The sequence below is a fragment of the Rana temporaria genome, chromosome 10 (assembly GCF_905171775.1).
Source record: "Rana temporaria chromosome 10, aRanTem1.1, whole genome shotgun sequence".
NCBI classification, from domain to species: Eukaryota; Metazoa; Chordata; class Amphibia; order Anura; family Ranidae; genus Rana; species Rana temporaria.
This window is the reverse complement of record NC_053498.1, coordinates 136,232,116-136,250,086: the sequence shown is the minus strand read 5'-3', so window position 1 is coordinate 136,250,086 and position 17,971 is coordinate 136,232,116. Positions and strand designations below refer to the sequence as shown.

General features: G+C 45.0%; 1 protein-coding gene across 1 annotated transcript; it reads left to right on the top strand.

Moving 5' to 3' along the window:
- Positions 1 to 1,768: 1,768 nt before the first annotated feature.
- On the top strand, positions 1,769 to 16,437 carry CENPS (centromere protein S). The gene is made up of 5 exons (XM_040326354.1): positions 1,769 to 1,993; positions 6,196 to 6,319; positions 9,146 to 9,179; positions 12,667 to 12,733; positions 16,037 to 16,437. The coding sequence occupies exons 1-5, from the start codon at positions 1,955 to 1,957 to the stop codon at positions 16,193 to 16,195; spliced, it is 423 nt and encodes a 140-aa protein (XP_040182288.1). The 5' UTR covers positions 1,769 to 1,954; the 3' UTR covers positions 16,196 to 16,437.
- Positions 16,438 to 17,971: the final 1,534 nt, after the last annotated feature.

Here is a 17,971-nt window from a genome sequence, read left to right as displayed (position 1 = left end):
GACTTCATCTTATGACTAAGGCCTTATAGGCTGAAACCCATCAACTGACTTCATCTTATGACTAAGGCCTTATAGGCTGAAACCCATCAACTGACTTCATCTTATGACTAAGGCCTTATAGGCTGAATTCCATCAACTGACTTCATCTTATGACTAAGGCCTTATAGGCTGAAACCCATCAACTGACTTCATCTTATGACTAAAGCCTTATAGGCTGAAACCCATCAACTGACTTCATCTTATGACTAAAGCCTTATAGGCTGAAACCCATCAACTGACTTTATCTTATGACTAAGGCCTTATAGGCTGAAACCCATCAACGGACTTCATCTTATGACTAAGGCCTTATAGGCTGAAACCCATCAACGGACTTCATCTTATGACTAAGGCCTTATAGGCTGAAACCCATCAACGGACTTCATCTTATGACTAAGGCCTTATAGGCTGAAACCCATCAACGGACTTCATCTTATGACTAAGGCCTTATAGGCTGAAACCCATCAACTGACTTCATCTTATGACTAAGGCCTTATAGGCTGAATTCCATCAACTGACTTCATATATATATACACACACACACACACACACACACACACATACATACAAATTATTATTATTTTTTATAAAAAGAAATTACAAAAAAAGGGGGGTTGCCATCCGGGACCTCTGGGCCCTTTAATACAAAATAAATAAAAACAAATATATAAAAAAAAAATAGACATTTATTTATATAAAAAAACGGGGAGTTTCCATCCTGGGCCCTTTAATAATAATTTAATATATATATATATAACAACAAAAGAAATAAAAATATATATATATATATAAAAAGATTTTTCTTTATATAAAAAAAAAGGGGGTTGTCATCCGGGGCCCTGGGGATCTCCTGACCCCTTAAAAAAAAAAAAAAAAAAAATTGTCCCTTTAATAAAAAATAAAATAAAAATATATTAAATATTTTTTTTTTTTATAAAAATAAATAAAAAAAAGGGGGGGTTGCCATCCTGGGGCCTCCGGGGCCCTGGGGACCTCTAAAAAAATAAAATTGTCCCTTTAATAAAAAATAAAATAAAAATATATTAAATGTTTTTTTTTTAATAAAAAAATAAATAAAAAAATTGTCCCTTTAATAAAAAATAAAATAAAAAGATATTAAATGTTTTTTTTTAATAAAAATAAATAAAAAAAAGGGGGGGTTGCCATCCTGGGGCCTCCGGGGCCCTGGGGACCTCTAAAAAAAAAAAAAAAAAAAAATTGGGCCTTTAATAAAAAATAAAATAAAAATATATATATAAAAAAAGTTTTTTTCTAAAAAAAAAAAAAAAAAAGGGGGGGTCCATCTGGGCCCCTCCGGACCCCTAAAAAAAAAAGGGGGGTTGCCATTCAGGCCCCTGGGGACCTCCGAGCCCCTTAGAGGTGTACTGCCTGTACCCCCCTGATGGCGGCCCTGTTTGTTTACATAATAATAATAAAAAAAACAGCGGTGATTAAATACCAAATGTACCGTATTTGTGTGCAAACAAACAATAGGCACGTCATTTGTGTACAGCGTAGCATGACCGCACAATTACCAGTTAAAGGAGCGCAGCAAACAATGGCCTGGTCAGGAAGGAGGGGGGTACATTCTTCTGGAGCTGAAATGGTTAAACAAAACACAGGGGTGGGGGTGTGATTGAGCCCTTATCATATAATATAATATATATCCAGAACATTGGATTCTCTTCCCATTCAAATACTAGGACCCTCTCCCCTCCCCCAGTCCTTATTGTCAGCGCTTCATGATCCTTGCGCCTATTCTGCGCTTGCGCCTTACATCCATCCTGCGCCCATTCTCTCTCCCTAGTGATCACGTGACGCGGCCGCTTCGCCCTCTGCCGGGAGTTGTCCCTCTCTGCAGCCCGTAGGTGGTTCGTATCTCGGCGGGAAAGTTCCCCGGAGCCTGGTGACAGCGGAGATGGCGGAAGATGAGGAGCGGAGAGTGAACCGGATGCAGGTACCGGAGGGGGGGACACCGGGGACTTCCTTATGCACACCGTATACCGGCTCCGCGTTCGCTGTACACCTCCTCCTCTTACAGATTCGCGTGTACACAGCGCCACCTAGCGCCAGATGCGCTGTAAGTGCACAGGCACCAAGCCGCTGAGTGTTGCGTGTACACAGCGCCACCTAGTGGTTTAGTGTGGTCCGCACAGCGCCACCGAGCTTGGTTCAGATTGCTTGTATTTGGCGCCCTCTAGTGGTTGTAATGAGCTCATGTGTGCAGTTCTCAGTGTATACAGTAGTTTCATTCATTCTTTTAAGACCCGGACCAATATGCAGGTAAAGGACCTTGCCCCTTTTTGCGATTCGGCACTGAGTGGCTTTAACTGACAATTGCGCGGTCGTGCGACATGGCACCCAAACAAAATTGGCGTCCTTTTTTTCCCACAAATAGAGCTTTCTTTTGGTGGTATTTGATCACCTCTGCGTTTTTTTTTTTGCGCTATAAACAAAAATAGAGCGACAATTAAAAAAAAAAAATGCAATATTTTTTTACTTTTTGCTATAATAAATATCCCCCAAAAAGATATAAAAAAATATTATTTTTTTCCTCAGTTTAGGCCGATACGTATTCTTCTACATATTTTTGGTAAAAAAAATCGCAATAAGCGTTTATCGATTGGTTTGCGCAAAATTTATAGCGTTTACAAAATAGGGGATAGTTTTATGGCATTTTTATTAATTATTTATTTTCTGCTATAAAACGCATACATTAACCGCTTGCCGACCAGCCGCGGCAGTTATAGGGCAGCAGGTCGGCTCTGCTGGGCGAGATCACGTAGATCTACGTCATCTCGCCGAGCAGCCAATAGGGGCGCGCCGCCGAAGGGCGTGCACGCTCGCCTCTGACACCGACGCGTGTGCCCGGCGGCCGCGATCACCGCCGGGCACCCGCGATCGCTCGTAAACACACAGCTCCCGGTCCTGTCAGGGGAGAAATGCCTGACCGTCTGTTCATACAATGTATGAACAGAAGATCGGTCATTTCCCCTAGTCAGTCCCACCCCCCCTACAGTTAGAACACACCCAGGGAACATACTTAACCCCTTCCTCGCCCCCTAGTGTTAACCCCTTCACCGCCAGTGGCATTTTTATAGTAATCCAATGCATTTTTATAGCACTGATCGCTATAAAAATGCCAATGGTCCCAAAAATGTGTCAAAAGTGTCCGATGTGTCCGCCATAATGTCGCAGTACCAAAAAAAATCACTGATCGCCGCCATTACTAGTAAAACAAAAATTATTAATAAAAATGCCATAAAACTATCCCCTATTTTGTAGACGCTATGACTTTTGCGCAAACCAATCTATAAACACTTATTGCGATTTTCTTTACCAAAAATAGGTAGAATACGTATCGGCCTAAACTGAGGAAAAAAAATATTTTTTTTATATATTTTTGGGGATATTTATTATAGCAAAAAGTAAAAAATATTATATTTTTTTCAAAATTGTCACTCTATTTTTGTTTATAGCGCAAAAAATAAAAAACGCAGAGGTGATCAAATACCACCAAAAGAAAGCTCTATTTGTGGGGAAAAAAAGACGCCAATTTTGTTTGGGAGCCACGTCGCACGACTGCGCAATTGTCAGTTAAATCGACGCAGTGCCAAATCGCAAAAAGTGGCCCGGTCTTTGACCAGCAATATGGTCCGGGGGTTAAGTGGTTAAAAAAAATCGAATTTCTTCATTTAATTTGAACAATATCTATTCTTCTACATGTTTTTGGTAAAAAAAAAAAAATCCCAATAAGCGTATATATTGATTGGACTTTGCGCAAAAGTTATAGCGTCTACAAATTACGGGATAGAATCATGGCACTTTTTATTTATTTATTTTTACTAGTAAGGCCCCTTTCACACTGAGGCGTATTTCAGGCGTTTTAGCGCTAAAAATGGCGCATAAATAACGCCTGAAATAATCCTGCCCCAGCATTCTCAATGTGAAAGCCCGAGGGGCGATGCGCTGGCGGGAGGAAAAAAAAAATCTCCTGCAAGCAGCATCTTTGGAGCGGGAAAGGAGCGGTGTGTATACCGCTCCTTCATCGTTCCTTCCCAATGGGACAGCGCGGCCATACTGCCCGCAAACCGCGACTGTAGCCTCGGTCTGCGGGCGGTATTAACCCTTTTTCGGCCGCTAGCGGGGCTTAAAACCGCACCGCTAGCGACCGAATATTCCAGTAAATACGACGGTATAGCGGCGCTAAAAATCGCGCTGCTATACCGCCACCGCGCCCAGTGTGAAAGGGGCCTAATGGCGGCGATTTTTTTTTTTTTTTTTCGGGACTGCGATACTGCAGTGAACACATCGGACACCTAACAGACACTTTTGGGGGATCAATGGCAATATTACAGGAGCCAATCAGCTGTTCTGTAGTGCAAGGAGCATGCCGATAGGAGAAAAGATCGGAGAGATGAGCTGCTTATCTTTTCAGTGTACAGTCACAGGCTGGGGGAGGGACACGACCTGTAAGTGATACTGAACTGTAGTTGAGAAATATCAGATCTCCTGCCCTACTGTGCTGTGTGGCAGAGCTGTGTAAATATCAGGACTGGTTGGACAAATGCAAATCCTTCTGCAGGTATAGAGCACTGTGACATCGATCACCGTATTCCCCATGACAACACCTTCACCTGCTTTTCTTTTCAAAAGGACGGCGCCATCTTTGTGCAGGAGTCACCCTCTCCTTCCTGGGAAGAGATGCTGGTTAGGAGAGAACAGTCATGTGAATTCTGGTGCCTGTGCAGCACTTGCACAAATGTCTGATGCAGATTAGCCCCTGACGCAGCCTCTCACCTTGCTACAAAGTTACAATGTACAGTACAGTCTGATCACAGGGGGAAGGGAGACTGAGGAAATGCTTGGTCCTGCCTGCAGCAGACTGATGACATCATCTGCCTAGGCAAAGTCTCTGATTGGAGCTCAAGGATAGGTATTGAACCGTAAAATGTGGACGTTTTGGGAAGAATCCATTCCTGCAGACTTGTAACGTTACTGAAAAGTTCACTTTGGGTTCTGTAAACCAGGGGTCGACAATATCCGGGCGCCAGGTCGCAATTGCGACAAGAAATTGTGACCTGGCGCCCGCCGGTAATTGAGGCCGCAGCCTCAGTTACCGGCCGCTGCGATCGCGCAGTGGGGGAGGTGTACGGAGGCACAGGATCCTCACGCGGCGGGCCCAATGACGGCCGGTAATTGAGGCCGTGGCTTTGCGGCCTTGTGAAGTCCCAAGCTCTTCCTTCTGTGAGGTGGCGCCATCTGGTGGTGGCCGTTGGCATTACAAGTTAAACAGCAATTCTAATGTGTGTCATTTTTCACTATTTTCACTGCCATCTCCTTCCCTATAATTATAAATGGGAGGAAAGAAATTTTGGACAGCCGCACTCCAATAAAAGGTAAAAAGGTGTTGCCTTTTATTCTGGTAAAAAATACTACAAAAGCAAGAAAAAAACAGCAAACAGTGGGGTAAAAGAGCTAACTAGTTTCACATTGATAACCAATGCTTAGTCATAGCCTTCCCTATAATTAAAACCCCCAAACATTATATATATTTTTAATTCTAACACCCTAGAGAATAAAATGGCGATTGTTGCAATACTTTCTGTCACGCCGCATTTGCGCAGCGGTCTTACAAGCGCACTTTTTTGGGAAAAAAATACACTTTTTTTTAAATGAAAAAATAAGACAACAGTAAAGTTAGCCCAATTTTTTTTATATTGTGAAAGATAATGTTACGCAGAGTAAATTGATACCCAACATGTCACGCTTCAAAATTGCGTCCGCTCGTGGAATGACGACAAACTTTTACCCTTTAAAATCTCCATAGGCGACGTTTAAAAAAATCTACAGGTTGCATGTTTTGAGTTACAGAGGAGGACTAGGGCTAGAATTATTGCTCTCACTCTAACGATCACGGCGATACCTCACATGTGTGGTTTGAACACCGTTTACATATGCGGGCGCTGCTCACGTATGTGTTCGCTTCTGTGCGCAAGCTCGTCGAGACGGGGCGCGTTTTCTGGCTCCTAACTTTTTTAGCTGGCTCCTAGATTCCAAGCAAATTTGTCAAACCCTGCTGTAAACAATTTTGTCATTGATGATTATAACTGCAGAAGGTAAAATGTCTTTATTCTTCTTATCCCCCCCCCTCTCCAGCGTTTGAAGGCGGCCGTTCACTACACAGTGGGGGGTCTGTGCCAGGATGTGGCAGAAGATCAGGAGGTTCAGTACAGTAAACAGGCCATTGCTGCGATTTCAGAAATCGCCTTCCGACAGTGTGGTAAGTGACACCTTCACAGGAGCCTCGGGGGTTCACACTAATGACAGGGTGGTGTAATCTGGGTCGGGGGGGGGGGGTCACACTAATGTCAGTGTGGTATAATCTGGGTCGGGGGGGTGGGGGTGTCACACTAATGTCAGGGTGGTATAATCTGGGTCTGGGGGGGGGGTCACACTAATGTCAGTGTGGTATAATCTGGGTCTGGGGGGGGTAACACTAATGCCAGTGTGGTATAATCTGGGTCTGGTAACACTAATGTCAGTGTGGTATAATCTGGGTCGGGGGGGGTGGGGGTGTCACACTAATGTCAGGGTGGTATAATCTGGGTCTGGGGGGGGGGGTCACACTAATGTCAGTGTGGTATAATCTGGGTCTGGGGGGGGTAACACTAATGCCAGTGTGGTATAATCTGGGTCTGGTAACACTAATGTCAGTGTGGTATAATCTGGGTCTGGGGGGGTTACACTAATGTCAGTGTGGTATAATCTGGGTCTGGGGGGGTTACACTAATGTCAGTGTGGTATAATCTGGGTCTGGGGGGGTTACACTAATGTCAGTGTGGTATAATCTGGGGGGGGGGGGGTCACACTAATGTCAGTGTGGTATAATCTGGGGGGGGGGGGTCACACTAATGTCAGTGTGGTATAATCTGGGTCTGGGGGTCACACGAATATCAGTGTGGTATAATATGGGGGGGTGTCACACTAATGTCAGTGTGGTATAGTCTGGGGGGGGGGGGGGGGGTCACACTAATGTCAGTGTGGTATAATATGGGGGGGGGGGTCACACTAATATCAGTGTGGTATAATATGGGGGGGTCACACTAATATCAGTGTGGTATAATATGGGGGGGGTCACACTAATATCAGTGTGGTATAATATGGGGGGGGGTCACACTAATATCAGTGTGGTATAATATGGGGGGGGGGTCACACTAATATCAGCATGGTGAATTTTGGGCCTGGGGGTCACACTAATGCCGGTGTGGTATAATCTGGGCCTGGGTGTTACACTAAAATGTCAGGGTGGTATAATCTGGGTCTGGGGGATCACCCTAATATCAGTGTGATATAATCTGGGTCTGGGGGTCACACAAATATCAGTGTGGTATAATATGGGGGAGGGGGTCACACTAATATCAGCATGGTGAATTTTGGGCCTGGGGGTCACACTAATGCCGGTGTGGTATAATCTGGGCCTGGGGGTTACACTAAAATGTCAGGGTGGTATAATCTGGGTCTGGGGGATCACCCTAATATCAGTGTGATATAATCTGGGTCTGGGGGGTCACGCTAATGTCAGTGTGGTATAATCTGGCCCTTGGGGGGGTCACACTAATGCCATTGTGGTGTAATCTGGGCCTGGGGTCACACTAATAATTAGTGTGGTGTATTCTGGACCTGGGGTCATACTAATGCCGGTGTGTTATAATCTGGGTCTGGGGGTCACACTAATGTCAGGGTGGTAAAATCTGGGTCTGGGTGGTATAATTTGGGCCTGGAGTCAGGGTGGTATAATCTGGGCCTGGGGGGTCTCTAATATCAGGGTGGTATAATCTGGGCCTGGGGGTCTCTAATGTCAAGGTGGTATAATCTGGGCCTGGCGGGTCTCTAATATCAGGGTGGTATAATCTGGGCCTGTGGTCAGGGTGGTATAATCTGGGCCTAGGGTCAGGGTGGTATAATCTGGGCCTGGGGGGTCTCTAATATCAGGGTGGTAGAATCTGGGCGTGGGGGTCTCTAATATCAGGGTGGTATAATCTGGGGGTCTCTAATATCAGGGTGGTATAATCTGGGCCTGGGGGTCTCTAATATCAGGGTGGTATAATCTGGGCCTGGGGTCAGGGTGGTATAATCTGGGCCTTGGGGTCACTAATATCAGGGTGGTGTAATCTGGGGTCAGGGTGGTATAATCTGGGCCTGGGGGTCACTAATATCAGGGTGGTATAATCTGGGCCTGGGGGTCTCTAATATCAGGGTGGTATAATCTGGGCCTGGGGGTCACTAATATCAGGGTGGTATAATCTGGGCCTGGGGGTCTCTAATATCAGGGTGGTATAATCTGGGCCTGGGGGTCTCTAATATCAGGGTGGTATAATCTGGGCCTGGGGGTCACTAATATCAGGGTGGTATAATCTGGGCCTGGGGGTCTCTAATATCAGGGTGGTATAATCTGGGGTCAGGGTGGTATAATCTGGGCCTGGGGTCACTAATATCAGGGTGGTATAATCTGGGGTTGGGGTGGTATAATCTGGGCCTGGGGGTCACTAATATCAGGGTGGTATAATCTGGGCCTGGGGGTCACTAATATCAGGGTGGTATAATCTGGGCCTGGGGGTCACTAATATCAGGGTGGTATAATCTGGATCTAAATGAATCGATTCATTCAGTAAACATGGTTGCTTATAAAAATTCATTGGACTAAGCAATCATAATTTGTAATAATATTTTTTTTTAATAATCCTGATTCCTTCCCAGAGTAGTACAATGTTATTATGGTAACACTGTATTGTTCTGTCACCGAGTGTTAAAACAAATTGTAAGAAAAGAAAAAAAAATGTAATAAAAATATTGTTTTATGAAATGTTCAGCTTCCTGTTTGGTGTTTAGTTTGTAAAAATGATGATTTTATGTTGGTTGGTCTTTTCTCTCCAGCAGGGTGCAGATTCCTTTATCTCACAATGACTTCCCATCACATCGTCCTTTTTAGTCTTCCGAGCGATTCACGTGAAGCGCTTTATCTTGATGTCCTTCCAAGATCTTTAATTATGAGTTACCCCCATCTCTCTAATTAGAAATCTCATTTCCATTTTTTTTCACTCTACAGAAACGTTTGCAAAAGACCTTGAGCTGTTTGCACGGTAAGTGTGAGGAGGAGATGATAACCCGCATTATGCTTCCCTTACGGCTCCTGCCGGCCTACTTGTCCCGGCGTCTTCCTATAGAGCGCGTGTATAGTGCGCATTTTAACATCTTGCATACTAACCTGGATTTAACATTCAAACAGAACACTAACGACTTCTAATTTTACCAAAAAAAATTCTGTAATTTATTTTAACTCCTTGGCGCCGGCCGTAAACTGATACAGTGGAACCTTGGATTACGAGCATAATCCGTTGCAAGCGAATGCTTGTAATCCAAAGCCAGTTTCCCCATAGAAGTCAATGGAAACAAAGATAATTTGTTTCGCATTGACTTATATTGCATGCAATACCGCATGTGGCCAGAGGTGGGGGGGCGCCGGAGAGCCTCGGGGACAGCTCGGCTGAACTGTACTCGGCTGATTTCTGAGTACAGTTGAACCTCGGATTACGAGCATAGTCCGTTCCAGGAGTATGCTCGTAATCCAAAGTACTTGCATATCAAAGTACTTCATATTGAAGTCAATGGAAACGAAAATAATTTGTTCCGCATTGACTTCAATGGGAGGCAATACCGAATGCGGTCAGAGGTGGGGGGGCGTCAGAGAGCGCCGAAATCCTCCGAAAAGGCCCGAGGCCACTTCGGCTCGTTTCCTGCGCCCCCGTACCTCAGGCCAAATGAGGTACTGCAGGCAAATGTTCAGCTTTTCTCGGCTCATGCGCATTTCTTTTCTTTCCTTTTAGCTTTCATTTTCCTTTTACATTTCCCTTCTTTTTACCTTTTCATTTCCCTTCCACTTCATTTTTCCTTTCCCTTCCTGTTTCTTTTTACCTTTCCCTTCTTTTTACCTTTCCTTTACTTTTCCCTTCCCCTTTATTTTTACTTTTTTCTTTTCTTTACTTTTTCTTTTTAACTTTCCCTCCTTTTCACCTTGCCTTTTCTTTTTAACTTTCCCTCCTTTTCACCTTGCCTTTTCTTTTTAACTTTCCTTTCGCTTTCTTTTTACCATTTAATTTCCTTATCCTTTTTTTCTTTTACCTTTTCCCTTCTTTTCACCTTTCCTTTTTACCTTTTTTTTTTTTTTTTATCCTTTTTCCTTTCCATTCCTTTCACCTTTTCCTTTTACCTTTCACGTCCTTTTTCCTTTCCTTTCTTTTCCCTTCTTTTTTTTCTTTTTACCTCCTCACCTTTCCCTTTTTTTTTTTTTTTTTCCTTTTCTTTTACCTTTCCCTTTTGTTTACCTTTCCTTCTCCTTTCTTTTTACTTGTTTCTTTTCTTTACTTTTACTTTTCTTTTTAACTTTCCCTCCTTTTCTTTCACCTTTCCCTTTCCTTTTACCTTTTCTTTTTCCTTTTTTCCTTTTCCTTTTCTTTCCTTTCCTTTTCTTATCCTTTTTACCTTTTCCATTCTTTCCACATTTTTATTTTTTTCCTTTCCTTTTTTCCTTTTTGTTATGCTTTATCCTTTTTTCCTTTTCCTTTCACCTTTTCCTTTTACCTTTTTCCTTTTCACTTCCTTTTGCCTTTCCCTTCTTTTCACCTTTTACTTTTACCTTTTCTTTCCCTTCCCTTTTACTTATCCTTTTTCTTTTCCTTATCATTTTTCCTTTTCACATTTTTTATTTAGTTTCCTTATTTCCTATCATGTCCTCTGTCCTCTCCTTTCTCTTCTCTTCTCTTCTCTTCTCTTCTCTTCTCTTCTCTTCTCTTCTCTTCTCTTCTCTTCTCTTCTCTTCTCTTCTCTTCCCTTCCCTTCCCTTCCCTTCCCTTTCCCTTCCCTTTCCCTTCTCTTCCATCTTTCCCAGGACAGTATATCTCAGGGTTGGGATTCCAGGCTGTCTCTTCTCTTCTCTTCCCTTCCCTCTTTCCCAGGACAGTATATCTCAGGGTTGGGATTCCAGGCTCTCTCCTCTCTTCTCTCTTCTCTCTTCTCCTTCCTTCCCTTCCCTCTTTCCTAGGACAGTATATCTCAGGGTTGGGATTCCAGGCTGTCTCCTCTTTTTGCAGTGAGCTTGTCCCCGAAGCTCAGGATCCACTTTACTTTGTGGAGTGAATTGAGGAACCTGACATAAGTTCTCAAGCCATTCTCACTGACATGAAAAGATGCGCGTTTACCAGGAGCCGGGTATGAATTGCTCGATTAAATTACAAACAGGTGTAAGCACAAGATTTTCTTTAATTACGGCTCTGAATTGTTCAGAATGAATTCCTCTTTTAGAAGACGATAAACACATTTTTAGGGTCCTCTGATCTGGCAGGTGTCACACTTGTGCCTACAAGGAAAGTGTTCGGTAATAGAATGTGGATGCTTTATGTCTGCAAATTGCCTATAACGTAACAAATCGTTTCTGCTTCTTTGCATCTGTGTGGCTGCCGCGCTTCGCCCTCTTCAAGGATTACTCTGCGTCTTCAATGCTCTTTTGTGCAGTACAGTGGATAAAACTTGTCTTGTCATGAAGTTTTACCCCAGAAACTTGAGGAACTCTGGAAGATGTGCCAAAAAAATAGCTAGGCAGAGGGTAAAGGAGTAGTCACCAGTTGGGTGTGTTCCGATGCTCTTTCAAACTCGCGTGGCTAATCCTATACATGTGGCTGCAGAGTGGGGGATGCCTCGGCCACAAATGATTGAGCTGTCAGAAAAAAAAGGGTGGAGAGTTCTTGTTACACTCTGCAGAGCTCAGTGAGGACCGCTCTGAGAGCTGATTGGAGATGGACACACCTCCCCTGAACACAGCGACAAGGCTCGGGCTGTCAATCAGCTGGAGATCCCTCCCCTGTCACCATTTTTCTCTTGGTGTCAGGAAAACTTGTCCGAAGAAGTTCTCATGCTGATTGCAGAGGAACAAAGCAGTAGATAGAAATGACACGTAGTGCTCTGGATTAAGACAAGTACACACCATAGAGCATAGGTGTGCGCAGCCTTTGGCATTAGGGTGTGCACCCCAAAGCTCAAACGCACGCTACCGATCACTCATGATGTTTATTCAGCAAGGGAAGGGGTCGGTAAATGGCTTATTTACTGGCCCCTTCCCCCGCTCATCCTAAAACATCCACAGCAACAACCGGTGGGAGAAGGGGGAAACAGGCAGTGCTGTGGGGGGAAGGAGGGGGAGCCAGGTCAGTAGGGGGGAATCTGTTCTGCACAGGGTGATTAGGGTGTGCCTGGGCACACCTGGCACACCCTGTGTGCTTGCCTATGCCATAGAGGGATGTGCTTTGTTCATATTTCATGTCTGAGGTTTACAATCACTTTATAAAATATATAATTGCTTCTGCAGTGGTGAAACCTTTTGCTCCCAGATCTGAACACATCTGATGCAGTCATGATGGAAGGCTCTCACTCTTGTTGAAGTTTTATTTTATATTATTTATACAGAAAAAGTTGAAACAGCCTTGATGTTTGTGTGTTCCTCATTTCCATGCAGATGAACCCCGATTTCCCTTCTTGCAACCAACTCTCAAAAGGTCTCTTCTTTCTCTTGTGTAGGCACGGGAAAAGATCCACAATTAACGTGGACGACGTGAAACTTCTTTCCCGAAGGAGTCGATCGCTGGTAATGTCTGTTTTTAATATTGTGCGTGTATGCTGGGAAGGTGGGGGGGGTATGTCTCCTTGTGGGACCTGGTCTTGGGTCTGTCTGATTTTCATGTCTTATAAAGCTGGCCATACAGTAGAACTTCATTTTCTGAATGTCCGTTTTTTCTTTCTCATGGTTAGTTGGGTGATATCAACATTCATTTTCAACCATAGTTATGGGAAAATTCGAAGAAGCAGGCTAGAAATTTTTTTTTTTTCTAGAGGTGCACCTAAATTTCGGCAGTCGAAACATATCGCCCGAAAATTGTGTTTTATGCCGCGTACACACGACCGTTTTTCGGGTTTTAAAAAATGACGTTTTTTTTTTTTTTATGTCATTAAAAACGATCGTGTGTGGGCTTCAGAGCATTTTTCGGGTTGTAAAAAATGGGCAATTTTTTTTTGAACATGCTCTATTTTTTCACAACGTTTTTAACGTTGTAGTTTTTCAGGTTGTAAAAAATGGTCGTGTGTGGGCTTTAACGACGTGAAAAAAACGCACATGCTCAGAAGCAAGTTATGAGACGGGGCGCTCGTTCTGGTAAAACTACAGTTTGTGATGGAGTAAGCACATTCATCACGCTGTAACAGACAGAAAAGCGCAAATCGTCTTTTACTAACACAGAATCGGCTAAAGCAGCCCAAAGGGTGGCGCTATCCGCATGGAACTTCCCCTTTATAGTGCCGTCGTACGCGTTGTACGTCACCGCGCTTTGCTAGAGCATTTTTTTTTTTTCACGATCGTGTGTAGGCAAGGCCGTTTAAATGATCGGGTTGAAAAAAACGTAGTTTTTTCTAGAGCCTTAAAATGAAATTTTTTACAACCCGAACAACGGTCGTGTGTACGCGGCATCAGGCATTTGGCCCCTGTCAGATTCCTCCCCTCCTCCTTGTTTGTGTCACGCAGAGCGGCGATCTCCCGCTGTGTTACAGAGTTTTAGTCTGAAATGTTCGGCAGCCCCTGTAACAAAGTCCCGCCTCTTAGATTGGGCTCCTGTGATAGACGGCACACTGATTCAATGCCAGGAAATTGAATCAGTATCATAGGAGCTGGTCTAGGAGGCACTGGTAAAGGCTGCATCTGATGGGGCATTGGTGAGGCTGCATCTGATGGGCACTGGTGAGGCTGCATTACTCTCTTGTATCATGTCTGCAGTCTCTGACCATCTCTTGTGTCATGTCTGCAGTCTCTGACCATCTCTTGTGTCATGTCTGCAGTCTCTGACCATCTCTTGTGTCATGTCTGCAGTCTCTGACCATCTCCTGTATTGGAAAACTACAAACACCAACAGCCTTTGCGGCTGTCTGCTTGTAGTTTCAATGAACTACCATGGCCCAGTTGAGCATACTTTGGCCGCGTACACACGGTCGAACATGTCCGCTGAAACTGGTCCGCGGACCAGTTTCCGCGGACATGTCCGACCGTGTGTACGGCCTAGCGGACAGGTTTCCAGCGGACAAAAGTTTCTTGGCAAGCTAAGAAACTTGTCCGCTGGAAACATGTCCGTCGGACATGTACGATGGTTAGTACACCTAATCGGACATGTCCGCTGGTTATGACGTGTAACCAGCGTCCCGAAATCCCGCGCATGCGTCGAAGCATTGCACTTCCGTGTTTGAGAACGTCGGTGTTTTCTACGTCACTGCGTTCTCTGTCCGCGGGGATTTTGGTCTGATGGTGTGTACACACATCAGACCAAAAGCTCCCAGGAGACCTGTCCGTTGAAAATGGTCCGCGGACCGTTTTCATCGGACATGTCTCCTCGTGTTTACGGGGCCTTTCTGTCAGTGTGTATCTGCCTGCCCGTACGAGCAGAAAGATACATAGACAAGTCTGCTGGAGTCCATAGAAGCACCTCACCCTACACTCCAGTTTCTGTCCGCTGCCTTTATATTCCGGTGACATCACTGGGCCTCCTGCCAGGGTTCTGGTGAAGCTGGGGTCCCAACATTGTGTGAGGATGAGTGCACTCAGCGTTCGTGTCCTCTCATGAGATTTGGGATCCTCAGCTTTCTCAAGAATGTTTAAATGATGTCACCTTTTCATAGGCAACCTTGCCAGAAGCTGGGGTGTAAGGTGATTCTTTTTTTTACAGTTTAAGGGCTCATTTACAGTTGCACTGGCCCTCTGAAGAGCAACCCTTAGTGGATTGTGTGCGTTGCATTGCGGCCCCATTCACTGGAGCAGGGACAATATTTGCTGCGCCACAATGTAAAACCTTTCGGACACAGCGGGGTAGATTCAGAGAGAATTTACGCCGGCATATCCATAGATACGCCGCGTAAATTCAAATCTGCGCCGGCGTATCTACTTTCTGTATTCAGAAAGCTAGATACGCCGACATTAGCCTAAGATACGACTGGCATAAATCTCTTACGCCGTCGTATCTTAGGGTGCATTCTGCCGCTGGCCGCTAGGAGCGCTTCCGTTGTTGTCGGCGTAGAATTCGCTAATTACCTAGATACGCCGATTCACAAACGTATGTACGCCCGGCGCAATTTACTTACGTCGTTTACGTTAGGTTTTTTTGGCGTAAGGTTGTTCCTGCTATTAGGAGGCGCAGCCAATGTTAAGTATGGACATCGTTCCCGCTTCGAAATTTGAATTTTTTACGTCGTTTGCGTAAGTCGTTCGCGAATAGGGCTGGACGTAATTTAAGTTCACGTCGAAACCAATACGTCTTTGCGCCGTACTTGGAAGCAATGCACACTGGGATATGTACACGGACGGCGCATGCGCCGTCCGTAAAAAACGTCAATCACGTCAGGTCATCATACATTTTACATAAAACACGCCCCCCCCTTCCACATTTGAATTACGCGTGTTTACGCCGGCCCCATTTACGCTACGCCGCAACATACGGAGCAAGTGCTTTGTGAATACAGCACTTGCTCCTGTAAGTTACGGCGGCGTAGCGTAAATACGTTACGCTGCGCCGCCGTATCATTGCGCGCCCCTACCTGAATCTGCACCAGCGTGTATATCCTCATATGGAGGGGGAGACTTTGGAGGATGATAAAAATGCATTTAATCCTGCTTTATGGCCCCCCCCAAAAAAAAAAAAACACAAGTGTACACTAAGCCTTATGGCTGGTAATAAACTGATTTTATATAAAAAACTATAACCTTATTATTTAACATGGGGGGGGGGGGGTCCTACAAGATTAGTGAACCTTATATTTTGATGTCTTCCTAAACGGTTATTAAAATGAGAACTTTATCATTGAGGTATTAGTAGTGTTCCTCTTTAACTGCGTTGTGTCTTCTTCTGTATGGTAGCATACTCACATCAGTGCATACAGTGAAGAAATTGCTTCCAACAACCAGGAGCAGAAAGGGAAGAAGAAAAAAAAGAAATCGGTCGGTGCTGGGAAGGGAAAGCGGCCGTCGGATGGCGATTCCATGGTGCCGGACTCTGAAGGCCAGGCAATTGAGTGAAGACGTTGCATCATTCAGATATTTTATTTCTGGCTGATACTCGGAATATCCCCAGGGAAAGATCTAAACGGACTTTACTTGCTGAACTTTTATGTAAATATTAGTGAAAGTATTATATAGTAACAGGTATTTATTACTGGTTATAAATGTATGTGTACCGCCATCACATAAAGTGATTTATCTCGGATAAAACTATAAAGAATACACGCACCTTTACAATAATAAAGAGGTTCTTTGCTCTTTATACGTGATCAATTCAATGCTATCAGTTTTATACAGCTTATGCGCTCATGAAAGACTGTAAGCGATGAGAGGAAGACTATTCCTTTTTTCTGGGTTTATAATCATCCCTAGATTTTTGATAGTCAGGGATGTAGGGGTAGCTAAAGGGATCCTGGAGATGACCCCTTTAATATAACTGTATCCAGGGAACACACAGTCTAAAGATAGTGCTCTCAGGAAACAGAAGGAATAGGTAGGACTCACACTGACTCCAACAAATATAAGAGCCTCCATAAATCCAGTACAGCTAGGAGCCTCGGGCGACGCCAGTACAACTAGGAGCCTCGGGTGACGCCAGTACAGCTAGGAGCCTCGGGTGACGCCAGTACAGCTAGGAGCCTCGGGTGACGCCAGTACAGCTAGGAGCCTCGGGCGACTCCAGTACAGCTAGGAGCCTCGGGCGACTCCAGTACAGCTAGGAGCCTCGGGCGACGCCAGTACAGCTAGGAGCCTCGGGCGACGCCAGTACAGCTAGGAGCCTCGGGCGACACCAGTACAGCTAGGAGCCTCGGGCGACGCCAGTACAGCTAGGAGCCTCGGGCGACGCCAGTACAGCTAGGAGCCTCGGGCGACGCCAGTACAGCTACCCGTGTTTCCTCAAAAATAAGCCTGGGTCTTATATTAACTTTGAGAGAAAAAAGACAGTAGGGCTTATTTTTGGGGTAGGTCTTACCAGGTAATGTGATGTCTTCTCTCCCTCTCTCTCTCCCTGACTGACAGGAATCCCCAGTGTGAACGGAGTTAAAATGCTTGTAATCCACTCTATTACAGTAATATATAATGTACAATGTGTGTGTTTTTGTAATATTGTGCCAAATGCGTTCGTTATAGCGCCGCTCTGCACTTTGACCCACCGGAGCTCTCTTCCCCCGCAATTATATAATGCACACATTGTACAATATTTTACTGTAATATAGTGGATTATAGGATTTTACAAGCATTTTTAACTAGGGCTTATTTTCGGGGTAGGGCTTATATTGCAGCCCTCCTGGAAAATAACGCTAGGTCTCATTTTTGGGATTGGTCTTATTTTTGGGGAAACACGGTAGGAGCCTCGGTGACGCCAGTAGAGCTCGGAGCCTCAGTGACGCCAGTAGAGCTCGGAGCCTCAGTGACGCCAGTAGAGCTCGGAGCCTCAGTGACGCCAGTAGAGCTCGGAGCCTCAGTGACGCCAGTAGAGCTCGGAGCTTCAGTGACGCCAGTAGAGCTCTGAGCCTCAGTGAGGCCAGTAGAGCTCTGAGCCTCAGTGACGCCAGTAGAGCTCTGAGCCTCAGTGACGCCAGTAGAGCTCTGAGCCTCAGTGACGCCAGTAGAGCTCGGAGCCTCAGTGACGCCAGTAGAGCTCGAAGCCTCGGTGACGCCAGTAGAGCTCTGAGCCTCAGTGACGCCAGTAGAGCTCTGAGCCTCAGTGACGCCAGTACAGCTCTGAGCCTCAGTGACGCCAGTACAGCTAGGAGCCTCAGTGACGCCAGTAGAGCTCGGAGCCTCTCTGAT

What these genes read in the sequence shown, in the direction of transcription:
- CENPS (XM_040326354.1), top strand. Translation starts at nt 1,955, where the DNA reads ATGGCGGAAGATGAGGAGCGGAGAGTGAACCGGATGCAG. An exon ending in GGAGAGTGAACCGGATGCAG is followed by an intron (nt 1,994 to 6,195) that starts GTACCGGAGGGG and finishes CCCCCTCTCCAG; the next exon opens with CGTTTGAAGGCGGCCGTTCA. An exon ending in GACCTTGAGCTGTTTGCACG is followed by an intron (nt 9,180 to 12,666) that starts GTAAGTGTGAGG and finishes TCTCTTGTGTAG; the next exon opens with GCACGGGAAAAGATCCACAA.